General features: G+C 39.5%; 2 protein-coding genes across 3 annotated transcripts in view; both read left to right on the forward strand.

Annotated features, from left to right (window-relative positions):
• LOC144628649 (uncharacterized) overlaps positions 1-13932 on the forward strand; it is a 90394-nt gene that overhangs the window by 23171 nt on the left and 53291 nt on the right. The window lies entirely within an intron of this gene.
• On the forward strand, positions 186-12343 carry LOC144628587 (contactin-4-like). Its single transcript, XM_078486700.1, has 16 exons — positions 186-255; positions 953-1234; positions 1580-1864; positions 2175-2280; positions 2806-2987; positions 3788-4054; positions 4544-4831; positions 5224-5544; positions 6149-6454; positions 7437-7733; positions 8154-8275; positions 8589-8778; positions 9670-9954; positions 10516-10619; positions 10713-10902; positions 11980-12343. Exons 1-16 carry the CDS (start codon positions 186-188, stop codon positions 12096-12098), a joined length of 3414 nt encoding a protein of 1137 aa, XP_078342826.1. The 3' UTR covers positions 12099-12343.

Here is a 13932-nt window from a genome sequence, read left to right on the forward strand (position 1 = left end):
TCAACAAGTCAACAAACTTTTACTTAAAAAACTTTTTTGCAAGAAGACACATGAAGTTAGGTCACAGAAACACGGTGGCTTCTTTCTGTAAGTTCGCGCGATTCGTCCAGACAGTACTTGATGTTCGTTTAGTTATCTATTTATTTTGTCTGTTTGTTTATATTTAGGTATGAATCAACTACAACATGAACGTCAGCCGGTTGAATAATGTATTTACCATCAAGTTCCTTCTGCTACTGCTTCTCTTGAAAGTTGGTAAGTATTTATATTTTGTAAAAAAGGCTAAAAACTATAAAAACATTAAAAAGAGCCTTCGATTGCAAATTAGCCGTCGTGCTTCATCGGCAGACAAGTGAAAACCTCTAAATTAGTTGAGGTTTAAAACTAATCAATTCACTTAATTTAAAAAAAGCGAATCAACTGTTTTTAGTCCCACAGTCAACACGGGACCGTTATCATCATTTGTCACCACAGAACTCTTTTGATATCACTTCAATTTTTATCACATCACATATGATGCATTGCAGAAGATAGAGATGAACGAACTACGCACTTGAAGACTTTATGAAACGTCTTTCAAGATGCAACATCTGTGGGTAAAGTGAAGTCTTTATCAGAGCATATTTGCTCAACAGGCCAGCATTAAGCTTCAGTAGTATGAAGCAACAGGGGGTATTTCTACAGCCTTTATAGATGGGATGCTAATCAGTCGTAGCTTATCTGCGGCAATTAATGTAATATTACCCTAAAATGTCCCTGTTTCCTAATATAGTCCTTGGATGAAAAAAGCCACTGTGAGAGTAAAGTGTCTTGCCGAGAACACAGCACAACTATCCTAGCCAGGGCTCAAACACGCCAATGCACTAACTTTAAGATCACCGCGGCTCAGCCCCTCATACATAACGTACCTCCGTTAATGCCAACTTTTTAATTTTGCACCATTTACCACCAGGTGGTACCCTAAAGCCAGTGATCCTAAGCGAACCTCAAGACGTCACAGTATCAACGGCCAGTTTTTGGATCTCATGCATCAAGTCCCTAGGTTCCTCTGTCGCGTGGTATCGTAACGGCAGGCAGGTCAATACCGCGCGGTATCCCGACTTGCAGGTTTCAAGCGACGGGTCGTTACATGTGAAGAATGCACGAAAGGAAAGAGATGAAGGTTCTTACTACTGTATGGTGTCCAACTGGAAAGGGGCGGTTATTAGTAGGACGGCAACTGTTAAATTTGCATGTAAGTAGTCAGTTAACTGTTACGTTTTTTAAAGTCTTGTATCAAGGGGTTTTTTAAACCAAGAATTAAGACTCTCATAGCCCCAGTCTGGATATCACTTTTTGCTGGACGCATGGCTCACCCACCCTTTAGATCACAGAATGAAACGCCATGTAAACTGTATAGTATTGATTGAGCTATTACGCTGTACGTGATGTGGACAAAACCGTAGTGTGTGACCCTACGTTTATGTGTAAATGTTTATTAATCTGTACAAGGTGGTTTGAACTTTTAAGTCAGTGGATAAAACTTACTTTCATGCGGTACTGCTCAATAGTTGACGTACACAATGTCCATCCTTTCCAGATCTTAATCCATTCATAGTTGGTGACTGGGTGGTTGACGCGGAAGAGGGAAAGCACACCGTTATAAGCTGCAAGGCACCGGACTCTTTCCCATACCGTACAATCGAGTGGAAAAAAGATGGAAAACAGCTGCCAAGCCAATCAGCACACCTAGCAATCAGTCAACAGAGGGACTTGCACTTTGCTTTTCTAGAGAAGGCTGATGAGGGAGTTTACGAATGCACCGTCACCAACTTGTTCATAAAGAAGAAAGTTGTCAGAACAGTTACTGTGTTTCTCACGCCAGGTAAATATATTACATCTTTTCTGACATAATTATTCATAATTTACATCATCAGCATAATTTATAGCTTATTACCAAACTTACGAGCGTCATTTTTTCTGAATTGCATCATTAGCATAATTACAGAGCTGACATTTTATTGTTCTGATTACACTATTAGCATAATTTATACCTCGTTAGCATAGCTACAAATAGATCATAATTTAAGTTTGCATGATAAGCATAATGTATATCTTATTATCACCCAATGTCCATGATTGAACAGAGACTTGACTGCATCAAATGATGGTTTGTTATAATACCTTCATCACAGGAACAGCTCCATTGAACAAACCACCAAGAGTTGCTGATGATTTTAGTGTACCAAAGACAGCGTTAAAGGGAGAGAAATTTGTTCTGGAGTGTATTGTTTATGGAAAGTAAGTACCATGCATTGAAGGCATTAACAGTGACAGAAGCAGTAGAAGAAGCAGGCACGGCAGCGTAAACAACCCACAGAAACAGCAATAGCAGTAATAGCAGCAATGGTTGCAGTGGCCGCAGAAGCAGTAGTAGTAGTTACAGAAACATTAGCGGCAACAGCAGCAATAGCAACAGTAGCTGCAACAGCGGCAATAGTAGTAGCATTGAGCAGCTAGCAGTAGTACAGTACAACTACAGAAGTACTAAGGCAGCAGCAGCTAAGCAGTGGTTGTAGCAGCAGCAGCAACAGTAGCAGAAGCAGTAGCAGTAGCATAAGTAGTAGCAGTAGCAGCGGTAGCAGTCGTAGTTGCAGTAGCAGAAGTAGTAGCAGTAGCAGTAGCAGAAGTAGTAGCAGTAGCAGCAGTAGTAGTCCAAGTAGCAGTAGCGGAAATGGTAATGGTAGTGGTAGTGTTAGTGGCAGTGGTAGTAGAAGCAGCAGCTCTAGCGAAGGCTTAAGGATATTGTTTTGATCTGAAATTCAGACCAGTTCCCAAAATCACATTGAGGAAGAAAGGACTACACACAACGCTAGGAAAAACAACTGGAAATATCAACAGACTGGTGATGAACAGCTTTGGCCCAGATGATGCAGGAAAGTACAAGTGCAAGGCGAGCGACCGGTCAGGACAGTCAGACACTAAATCCACAATTATTACAATGGAAGGTATAAAGTCGTTCTGTCATTGAATTGCAGTGTATAGGTTAAAGGACCCTAGTCAGCCACACCTTTGTTTTTGTTTACATACGAGAAATTTGGTATAACATTTTACCCGTAGCGTGTCTAAACGAACGAGTTCACTGTGAAACTGTTAAAGGTGACTAAACAGACTTCCAGTAACACAACTTTTAGCAATGCAATTAGATTTCGCTTCACCATGCAATTTTCATAATTTCGATGCCATCGAAAATGGTGGAGGCTGACCAGGGTCCTTTAAGTCTGTGTTTAAGCCTAGTGACCTATCAGAATGGCGCTATCTCTGGTTTCCAAAGCATTAAGCTACTAGGAGTATTTCTACTCCCCATGGATGGGATGCTAGTCTATCACAGGGTTACCCCCAGCATTAACTTCGCAGGTACCCATTTATACACCTGGGTGTAGAGAGGCACTACGTGAGTAAAGTGTCTTGTGTAAGAAGACAATGCAGTGACCCCTACCTGGCCATGGGTTCAAACCCAGACTTTTTGTTCTGGAGTTCAGTGCACTAATCATTAGGCCACCATGCCTTCCAAGAGCAGAAATGTATACCTATGAGTTATTGGAATGACGTAACAAAATGCTGGGGGTTATCTGCAGTTAGCTAGCATCTGATCCAGAGGAATAAGTAATACTCCTTGTCGCTTCACAATGAATAAGAACACCAGCACCGGAGAGCCATTAGACTTCTCTTATCCCAAGGATTGAAGAAACCTTTGCCTTTTATGCAGATCGTCTTGAATAACATTAAAAGTGATCTGTTTTAACAGCTAAACCAGAGTGGATCCTAAAACCACAGGACACCACAGCAGGATCGAACACCACAGTCACCCTACCTTGTATTGCCTACGGAATACCAAGCACTACATACACATGGTTTCTGAATGGCAAACCTCTCATATGGACAAATAGGCACAATATTACTGGTGGAAATTTAACAATTAAAGACTTGTCACGTCGTGATAGTGGCATGTACCAGTGTTTTGTCAACAACAAACATGGCCAGTTACATGCTGATATTGAGCTAACTGTTTCAGGTAAAAAGTGTTTTTTAAATTTGATATTTTAAGCTTTCAGATGGCTCAACCCAAACTTGAATATACTTCTTAATTTTCTGTTTGTGTACACAGCAATATGCAAGCCCTTTGAAAGGCTATGACTGACTGACGGACGCACAGATGGGTGGATTGACGGAGTAACTGTCTGACAGACTGACTAATGGACAGTCTGACACAGTGATGGACTGACTGACAGTCTGACAGACAGACAGACAGACAGACAGACAGACAGACATACTGACTGACTAACTGACTGATTGATAAATTGACTTTAAGTGTAATGAGTGAAATGGCTCAGAAAGTGTAACATGTGTATGTATAGATATTCAAAACGGCACTTAATGTCAGTGCACAATTAGTGCAAAATGACTAACCAACTTCCAAACACACATAGTAGTGATAAAGAAAGTATCTTTTTCATCTTGGACACTTGTAATTGATCAGTTTTTTTCGCTTCTATTCCACCAGAAATTCCTGCTGGATTTGGGCCAGGCAGTAAAGCACCAGAGCCCAACACAAATGCTCTCATCCACACAAGCGTTGAACTGGCGTGTAACCCTACAGGAGAACCAAAGCCTGTTATTCGGTGGCTGTTTAATGGTCTGATGTACCTCAAAAGTACAGGGAAGTTTCAGATTTTATCAAATGGAAATTTACGAATCAGTAATGTTACTAAAGCCGATACTGGATATTATATCTGCGAGGCTTCCAACAGACTTGGCAAAGCCACAAGAAAGGGCCATCTCAACGTTCTTGGTAAGTTTGATTCTGTTTGTTTTGCTTTAGTTCTGCTGCAAACATAACCTTATTGTGAGAATATCAAGAATTCAGACATCCATATCCCCCCATGGATCTTTCGCTTCTTTTTCCAATTTTTATTCAAAATTATGTCAGTGTGGTGTTAACTGCCAGTTTTTTGAAAGGTTCTGATGTTACATATGGTCTTCCATTTCCAGAATAGTCATTAAGATTATCAAAACGTTTTTTCTGCTCTACTAAAAAGCCATTTATTAAACGCTTCCAACCTCTAATTTCCCACCCAGATTATAATGCTATTATTATGCTGAGTTTGAAGGTTTTAAAGGGTGGGAAGTTTTGAAAATTTTCCCCATTCTAACTTAACTAATTTTTCTGCTGTTTTATTCTAGAATACATCATCTTCACCAGCAACATGAATAGATCCACTTCAGTTGTCCTTGGCAAAAACATCAGGATCATGTGTGGTGTTAAAACAATTAGTGGAATAGAGATCACATTTCAATGGACAAAATACATTGTTCCAGTTGTGTCTAGCCCTCGTGTTAAAATCACGAGAACTGACAGCACTGACCGATTGTCATATACAAGCGACATGAGAGGCTACTTAAAGATCACAGGAGCTCAATACACTGATGCAGGGCTCTACACATGCCAGATAGTGGGAAATAAAAAGATCATCGCTTCTAAGAATGTCTTGCTGATAGTTAAAGGTAAAAGAAATTATGTGCAATTTTGTTGTTGATCAATATTCTGACACCATAATTAAAAACACTGGGTGTATGTAAAGTGGAGTTCCATCGCGCCCCTAGCCCCCAAAACAATAGCAACTGCTACACTAGAGGACTAGTAGAACGTGGTTGTGAGAGCTTTTATCAGCTACAACAAGGTTATGAGAGCTACTACTGTGCTTGCGGCAAGAACAAGCACAAGGATCAAAGTGCAATGCGCCTGTGCTTACGGTATGCTTCCGTCGAGGCCGTTTTCACGGTGAAATAAGAGCTGTTATCCTTGCGCTTGTGCTTGAGTCATTAGTGAAAACCAGGCTTTAGCCAATAGTTTACTTTTGATTAGCAATCTCTGTTTATTACAGCATTTGTAATACATTCAATATTTGCAATTTATTTGTTTTGAATGTCCTCGATTAACAAAGAAGTGCTAACTTCACTGACATCATCTTTATTCTTTTATGCACTAGCATAATTCCTAGTGGCTTCAAGCTATGAAAAATTGATAAGCTCTAGATGTGTTGATACCTCATATTAGTGAGCCTGTGAGACTAAAATTCAAATTTCAATTTTTCCCTATCTATGCCAGGTCCTCCAGATCCACCAACAAATGTGAACACCAACCATGGAAATACAAGAGGTGAATTTGTCAATGTTACATGGACCTTGGGAAAGTCAAACAAAAGCCCAATAAAGAAAGTCATCATTGAGCACACCACACAGTTTGCTCCCACAGCATGGCAAGTGATTGCCGAGGAAACTGAGCCCGAGAAAGGCTGGACACAAATTGCCCTGTCTCCATGGGTACACTATACGTTCCGTGTTGTTGCTGTCAATGGTGTTGGCAACAGTATACCAAGTGCTCCGTCGCCTAGTTTCCAAGCACCTGCCGCAGGTTAGTATTTGAAATAGACCTTTGAATACTTTTATCACCTGAAAAATAGATTTTCTCAGACATTGAATGCATCCTTACATGCTTGTGTTTCACCTTGTACTGCTCAGTAGCTTTCATTTGAATGGTCACACATGAAGGTTTCATTCACAGACTTTAAAGTTAGAACCACCTTGTACAGCGTAATAAACATTTCCACGAAAAAGTGTTGCTCAATAGCTTGGAAAGTACTGCTCAAAATATTTCATTTGAATGGTCATACATCAGGGCTATACCTGAAGACTCAAAAGCTATTTTCAAATTGTACAACAAAAAATGGTACAGTTATGTGAAAGTTAACTATTCACCAGGGTTTGTGTCAGTGAAATAGAGACAAACTTGGGCGCTAATATGGAGTAAAAGGGTCAACCATTGCCAATGGATTTCAGCACAAACCCACTGCTACTAGAGAGTACCGTAATGATTCGATTTAGCGCCCGGGGCGCTTATTTACTTTTGGCACCTCAAGGGAGGGCGCTTATTCGAGACAGGGCGCTTATTCGGGACAGGGCGCTTATTTAATTTTTTTGAGAAATAACCAAATGTATCTAACAATAACTGAAACTGTAACAGTCATAAATTGTTAAAAATTCAGTTACTTTTAAAATAATTGTTCATTTTAGCAGTAAATATATACACGAACTGTACGGTGAACGTCAATGACTTCAGTAGGGGCAGTTACTCAATAGGGGCACTTATTAGAATAGGGGTGCTTATAAGAGTGGGGGCGCTTATTGGAATAGGGGCGCTTATTGACAAAAACACATTCAAAGGGGGGCGCTTATTCGGAAGGGGGCGCTTATTGGAAGGAGGGCGCTAAATCGAATCATTACGGTAATTTATAACTTCTTTTTATGCTGGACCTTACAGAGACTGTAGATATGCAATAGATAGTCATTGATTTCTTCAGGTCCCATATTTACAATTATGTCATAACTGTTTACAGCTCCTAGCAAATATCCTAGCAATCTGAGAGGCGTAGGAACATCCCCCTCTACACTGAAGATCACATGGCAGCCCCTCCCACCCATCGACCACAGTGGTCCTGGTTTTTACTACGTTGTCTATCACCAAAGGGCCGACAGCAAAGGGCAGCTGTTTCGGAATGAAGTTAAAAATGCCTCGTCTTTGGATGTGTTTGGTGCAGATTACTATGTGAAATACATGATTCAGATTCAAGCTGCTAATGACATTGGATTTGGACCTAAAAGCCCAGTTGTGTTTGGTTATTCTGGAGAAAAAAGTGAGTAAAGTTTACAGTAGGGTTTCTTCTATATAACACTGCATCAAAGCAGAAACATGTGCAGCACACAATGAGCTCAAAATAAAATGATAACTTAAGTTAAGTCCGGAACATAATGCCTGGCCAGAGTTAGAGGAAAGTGGAAGGGTTTTGTTCATGGCCTATATGCTAAGACATGGAGGGAAAGGGCCAAAATAAGTTAGCAACATGTAATGTCGAGTTTATCTTGCCTTAGAAACCCATTCTCTTTTGGCTGACTAGCTGCTTATGGTATCAGTGTTACTTTGGTTTTGCATAATTTGCAGGAAACAGCTTTATTTAAGAATGTTGGCAATTTTTCAAAGACACTGACGATGTGGGGATACAGCAGAGAAGGTTTGCCTTAGGTAACTAAACCTCTCAATTATTTTGTCTTTACAGTACCCGTGGGATCTCCAAGAGACCTTGATGTCCGTATCACATCACCGACATCAGCTTATGCAACATGGACTGGAGTCCCGGATACAAGGGAGGCAGTACGTGGCAAACTTTTAGGGTACAAGGTATTGACAGCTTGAAATCATTAATTAACTACTAGTCGTATACTGAATAAATACCCAGGAAGTCTAATGTAGACAATCTTATACAAAGCTATTGTAGCTTCTGTATCAAAGAAGCTTGAGGTCTTTGTGTTAAACATGTAAAATCATCTGCATTCTGTTTGTAATGATTTCAAGAAATTTTTTTCTTCAAACAATTACCAACTGGTAAAAAATGCAAAAAATCACATCCAAGGACTTTTAAAACAAACTGTTAAAAGTCACATGGCACAAAGATGATTGAGTGTGTAATTTAGCTTCTTTCATTTCATTACAGGTGTATTTCTGGAAATCTCCAGGTGGCCAAACACCCCCACCTCAAGCAGAATACAAGGCAACAATTGATACATCTACCACTTTACATCTACAAGCTTACACATCCTACAGATTTCAAGTTGTTGCTTATAACAGTGTGGGTGATGGGCCAGCAAGCAATGTCGTGGGACCCCTGACCACACCTGAATCAAGTAAGTCTTCTGTGTGTTTTTTAACTAATAAAGATAGTTTATTATAAGTATCCAACTACTGTAGCTAGTCAATATGACTATAAGGTTATGTAAAGCCATGTCATGCAAATATGCTGGCTGGCAATATAACCAAAGGCATCTTGAAAAGGACAAAACTGCTTGTTAATTTTCTGGCTCAAATTTAACCCTGATTATAGATCTAATCTACCTTGAATAATCAACCACTCAGGTTGACTGCACAACATGCACTTATGGGATAATCTGTATAATTTATTTTAACTTCTTTGTCAATGATCTTTTCAAATAATTTAAGTAAACTTTTAACTATATTCACACTTGCACAGAATTTAATGGCACTACCAATAATCGCACAGGATTATGCAGCAGGGCAAAAGGACAAAGGTTTCTTTGTCCAGGAACTTGTTAGTACACAATAGTCTTTTTAATTCAGTATGTTGTAAATTGAATGTTTGCTAGCTTTTCTCTTTATATTATCATGTATGTTCTCAGGGGTATTTATATGTGCAAATGGTGTTAATAAACACCTTTTAATTATTTAGCAGAACATGGTGAATTAGTGAATGTTTCCACCTTCAGAGTAAAACCAAGATCAAACTTCCCCAGCATTTTGATCCAACATTACTGGGTCTAATGTTTCCACATGTTAAGGCCACACCATGAATGCAACATTTGCAGCATGTTGAACTGTTCAACATGACATTTGAAATGTTGGATCATGCTAGCAAAAAATGTGACTTCAGTCGCACTTCCATCCAACATGTTCCACCAAGGTGGTGAAATTGGTTCCAACTGCATGAGTTGTGGTATTTTGGATCAAATATTTAGACTCACCTCATTAAGATTTGATGTTGTTTCTCTTGTTACTTGCAGTCCCAGAAAGACCACGTGGACTTGCCCTAATCGTACAAAACCAGTCATACGTTGCACTTCAGTGGAGTCCTCCAGAAAAAACTAACGGCATCATCACTGACTACCAAGTTTCTGCCCTGAAACTACCAGAAATGGGGAAGGTAATGAAATGGCAAACAAATGACAGTACCACAGAATTAAGAATACCCCAGCTCGACACGCAGGCCACCTACAAAATTTCAGTGCTGGCAATGAATAGAATCGGCAAAGGTCCACCGGCAATGGCCACTTTTGATCTAGCAGCAGGTTGGTATCATAGTTGAGTGATTTATAATGTGCAGTTCCATAAATTATCCATACCTCCCCCACAGAAGAGATTTTTCCTAAGACACCCCCTCCCCCACCCCTCTGGAAATTGCAATTAAGCTTCATATATTTCCTTCAAAGATTTTGGTCGCTTAGCAGTCTCTGGTCCCTTAGCATCATCACCCCTGTCTCACCATTCCAAATTTTTTGTGATTGCATCCTAACATCTTGGTTTCTTTTGCAAGGCTAAGAGTCTCAAGTTTGTAAAAAAATACTAGTCTCACTGCAAGGACGGCAGAGCATTTTTCTAAGTGGGGGGCTAACTAGTGACTTGAAGTGGGGGGCTTAAAAGACTCTTCTCTTAGTAAGTCTTTATTTTTTCGTTAATTGTGGGGGGGGGGGGCTTTAGCCCCCCCAGCCCCCCCGGCTCTGCCGTCCATGCACTGCCTCACAGTATCATATTTACTATTTGCCACCCTATATAAAAAACAGTCAGTAATGTTGTTGGACACCAAAATCAAGATATATGTACATATTAAAAATTAACTCTTCTCTTTACAGCACCTCGAAGTTCACCCCATAATGTGACAGCAGGGTTTCACGACATGAACCAGGAAGTACTATTAACATGGAAAAGTTCACTGACAGATATTGAAGGATTTCGGGTAGGTAGAACAAAATTATCATTGACAATAAAATTAATAGTTCTGACTAAGGGATGTCTATCTTGCTTAACAACCCATGATTTTCTCTTTCAGATTTTTTACTGGAGTACTAAAGAAGACATGCAAACTGTAGACGTTGCAAAATTGAGAAGAAGAAAACAAATATCAATAATTGGTCAAGATGATAAGAAAGTTTATCATTTTCAGTTGGCAGCCTTCAAAGTAATTCATGGAGGGCACTATATTCTTGGTCCTAAATCCAAGCGAGTCAGTGCTGGAAAAGGTCAGTTACATTCAGTGAAAAAACAGAATCTCATAATATCCGTGTGATAATTAATGTTTGACAAATGCAGAACTTGTGCGTGGAGGCTTTGGCAAGAATTTTGTACAACCCCCTACTTTGGTTATGCATACAATTTTGTAACTCTTGTTCTATTCATGGTTGTCATTCATGTGCGAAGGTTTATATGGAAGAATTTTAATGCACAATTAAGTATAGGGCTATACGGAAATGTTTCCAGACTTTTCGAAGTGTATATCGTGTCACCATTATTGAGAAAGATAACCGTAAACGGAGCCCGTTTCTCGAAGGTCCCGGAAAGCCATGACGAATCTCAGACCTTTATATGATTTAGATTACCAAGCCGTTTTATTGCATATTTGTAATACGAAGAGTGGTTCCCTTCATACAAAGTTTCAGGCATATGCACTTCTCTGTTTTTAAGATACAGATAACTAAAAATGGCTTTGCAGGCGCGAAAAATTTCCGAGGCTTTCGAGAAACGTGCCCCAACACTCAAACAGGCTAACCGGAGTGCAAGGTTGGCCAGCGTCTGCATTTGTTCCACGACGCTTATAAACACAATTTCAAACGAAAGTTCTCTAAAAAGCAAAGCTCAAATAACCATTACAACTACGCATATCGCAGAAGTCGCATAAGACTTCTTAAAACTATAGAAATGGCATAAAAACAACAGAATTTTACTCACCTGAATAATTGAAAATCCCTCCACGCTGCACCTCGCGTAGAACCTAGTCCCCTGCTCCTCACCGCTAAGAACGCCTGGCTGAAATCGTAAGAAACGAAGGGAGTGGCGTGGGGGAACCGGAGAAGCGTATGGGGTCAAATGGCATCCGCTCTACAGGCAGATCACTGTCTTGTTTCTCCTTACAATTTCGATGAAATGTCGAGTAAACAGGTGATGAAAATATAGGAATATAAGAAATCATCAACTAGCGGTCGCCTGAAATTTGAGTCGTCTCTTGCCCTCGAAAGATATGACATGACAACCAATATTTGAATTTTCGCCATCTGATCATGAATGACTTGATATTAATTTTATTTTGTTCTTTTTTACAGTTCAAGTGCGAGCAAGAAAAACAAAGTCGTCAGGAAGTGTCTTTGATAGTCCCAGTACTTTGCTTCTGTGTTCACAGCTTGTGTTCTTCATGAGCCTGCAATGGTTACAGGCCAGATAACACGGGGATGGAGAAAAGATTGTCGTTACATATAACGTGATCCCTTGAAAATCTCTGTCGAGATCGAGGAATATGATAACAACTGCCAAATCCAAGGAATGGAGGAAGAATTGTCTTTAGACAGCGCCGGCAGCTTAATTCGGAAGACTCCCGAGAAAATGCTTGACGTTTCTAACTACCAAGTGACCCAGGCTAAATAACAAATTTTTAGCCTTAGGGGTGTGACAATGTTAACAGTATTTCAAAGTCAAGAAAAAAATATTGCATTGTCAAGGAACAAGAACATCGATTCTGGTATCATATGTTCCTGAGCAAAAATGAAGAACATTTATTTAACTTGCTACAAATACATTGAGTACATAGTTACCAATGACAATTTAATATATTTACTTCCAAGAAGTGGAGAACCGTTAGCTCCCGTGAAGTAACACGTTATTGTTCAATTTCAGTTAACAAGAATAGTTGAATATTTTAATATTTAAATTAATTACAATATAAAGCAAACTGCCAACGTCTGTAATGATATGATAAATGTAATGTTCCGATCATTTTTAAACTCTTATAATGGCTCAAACCAGTTACCCTGAGCCCCTCCAGTCGGCGCTCCCTAACTCTGAGGTACGATGACGCCTGGGGGTCGGGCCAACTTTTTTCCAGATAGTTAATTTGCGTATTTTGTGACTCGCCTATCAGGGTAACCTGCGATTAGGCGTTGCAAAAAAAGAACACCTGATCGCAGGTTACTTTCAGGGACAAAACTGAGACAGGCATGCACGAAACTGGGAGGGCCTAATTTTGTTAGCAGAAGATGAATAAGGCCCCAAAATATCCACCAAACGGATGTTACGTGGCTTAAAATTGATCGGTGCATTCTGTCTGGGCTTCAGATAACAGATAATATGTTAACTTATACCAGGAGCCCAGTAATGGGCTCCTGCTTAAAACTAAGGCTCGACAGCACAATCCAGCGATTTCTCGTCATTTATGATAATTAAAGTCATTTTGATCTAACTGCTTTAAAGTATATGGTTCTGAATTTATGAGCCAGATAAATTGTCAAAAGATGTAATATATACGAAAATTCGTGAGTTTTATGAAGTCATTATTCACGACGATGTGTTTTGCTAAGCACGCGCTTTTTAAATGAAAAAGATACTAAAAAGATTACTGAATTAGTCCGATGCAAAATAATTATCATAATTTTGGGTTTTAGCCAAAATATGCCGGTTTATATAAAAGGCGTGTAAACACGAGTTGAATAGAGATTTAATAGGCATTTTTGGTTGAAATAACGCTTGTGTTCACACCCTACTTTTTAAACTAGATTAAATAAATAGCGCTAGCAATTTATTCTTTTCTGTTCAACCACCTATTAAATAGGAAGCAAGTGTGAAGACAAACAGCTTCTTTTAACGACGTTCATTTAATTTAAGTGCAGTCACACTGGTTGTGTTGTAGTCTAGTTTGATTAACCTGTAATTAGAAACACACAGAACTTGTTTGCTTTACAAAAGACTGAGGTTGTTATAAAATGCTCAATGTTTAGTTCACTGTTGTTTTTACAAATTTCTATAGCTGATTTATCTTCTTCAATGCTGTTGTTTGGGATGTCACGCAACCTTTCTCATCCTGAGTGCCTTGCGTGACAGCCTAAATAAAAGCTGCGTAGTAGATGGCTAAGGACACAAAATTTGTCTAACTACAAATAAACTTGCAAGTTTTTATTAAAGAGCGATACTGGCTGGATTTCCTTTAACCAAAATTATGTGGGACAGGTAATCTGTAATGGGATAGCATCCAATCCAGGGGGGGGGGGGGAATCACAATTCCATCA

Source organism: Oculina patagonica, chromosome 10 (genome assembly GCF_052425735.1).
Source record: "Oculina patagonica isolate OP01 chromosome 10, crgOcupat, whole genome shotgun sequence".
Lineage (NCBI taxonomy): Eukaryota > Metazoa > Cnidaria > Anthozoa > Scleractinia > Oculinidae > Oculina > Oculina patagonica.

Excerpts from the sequence above, each read along its gene's own strand:
- LOC144628587 (XM_078486700.1), top strand. The coding sequence starts at position 186 with ATGAACGTCAGCCGGTTGAATAATGTATTTACCATCAAGTTCCTTCTG. Across the intron at positions 1,235-1,579 it reads GGCAACTGTTAAATTTGCAT|ATCTTAATCCATTCATAGTT; the intron begins GTAAGTAGTCAG and ends CATCCTTTCCAG. Across the intron at positions 4,055-4,543 it reads TATTGAGCTAACTGTTTCAG|AAATTCCTGCTGGATTTGGG; the intron begins GTAAAAAGTGTT and ends CTATTCCACCAG.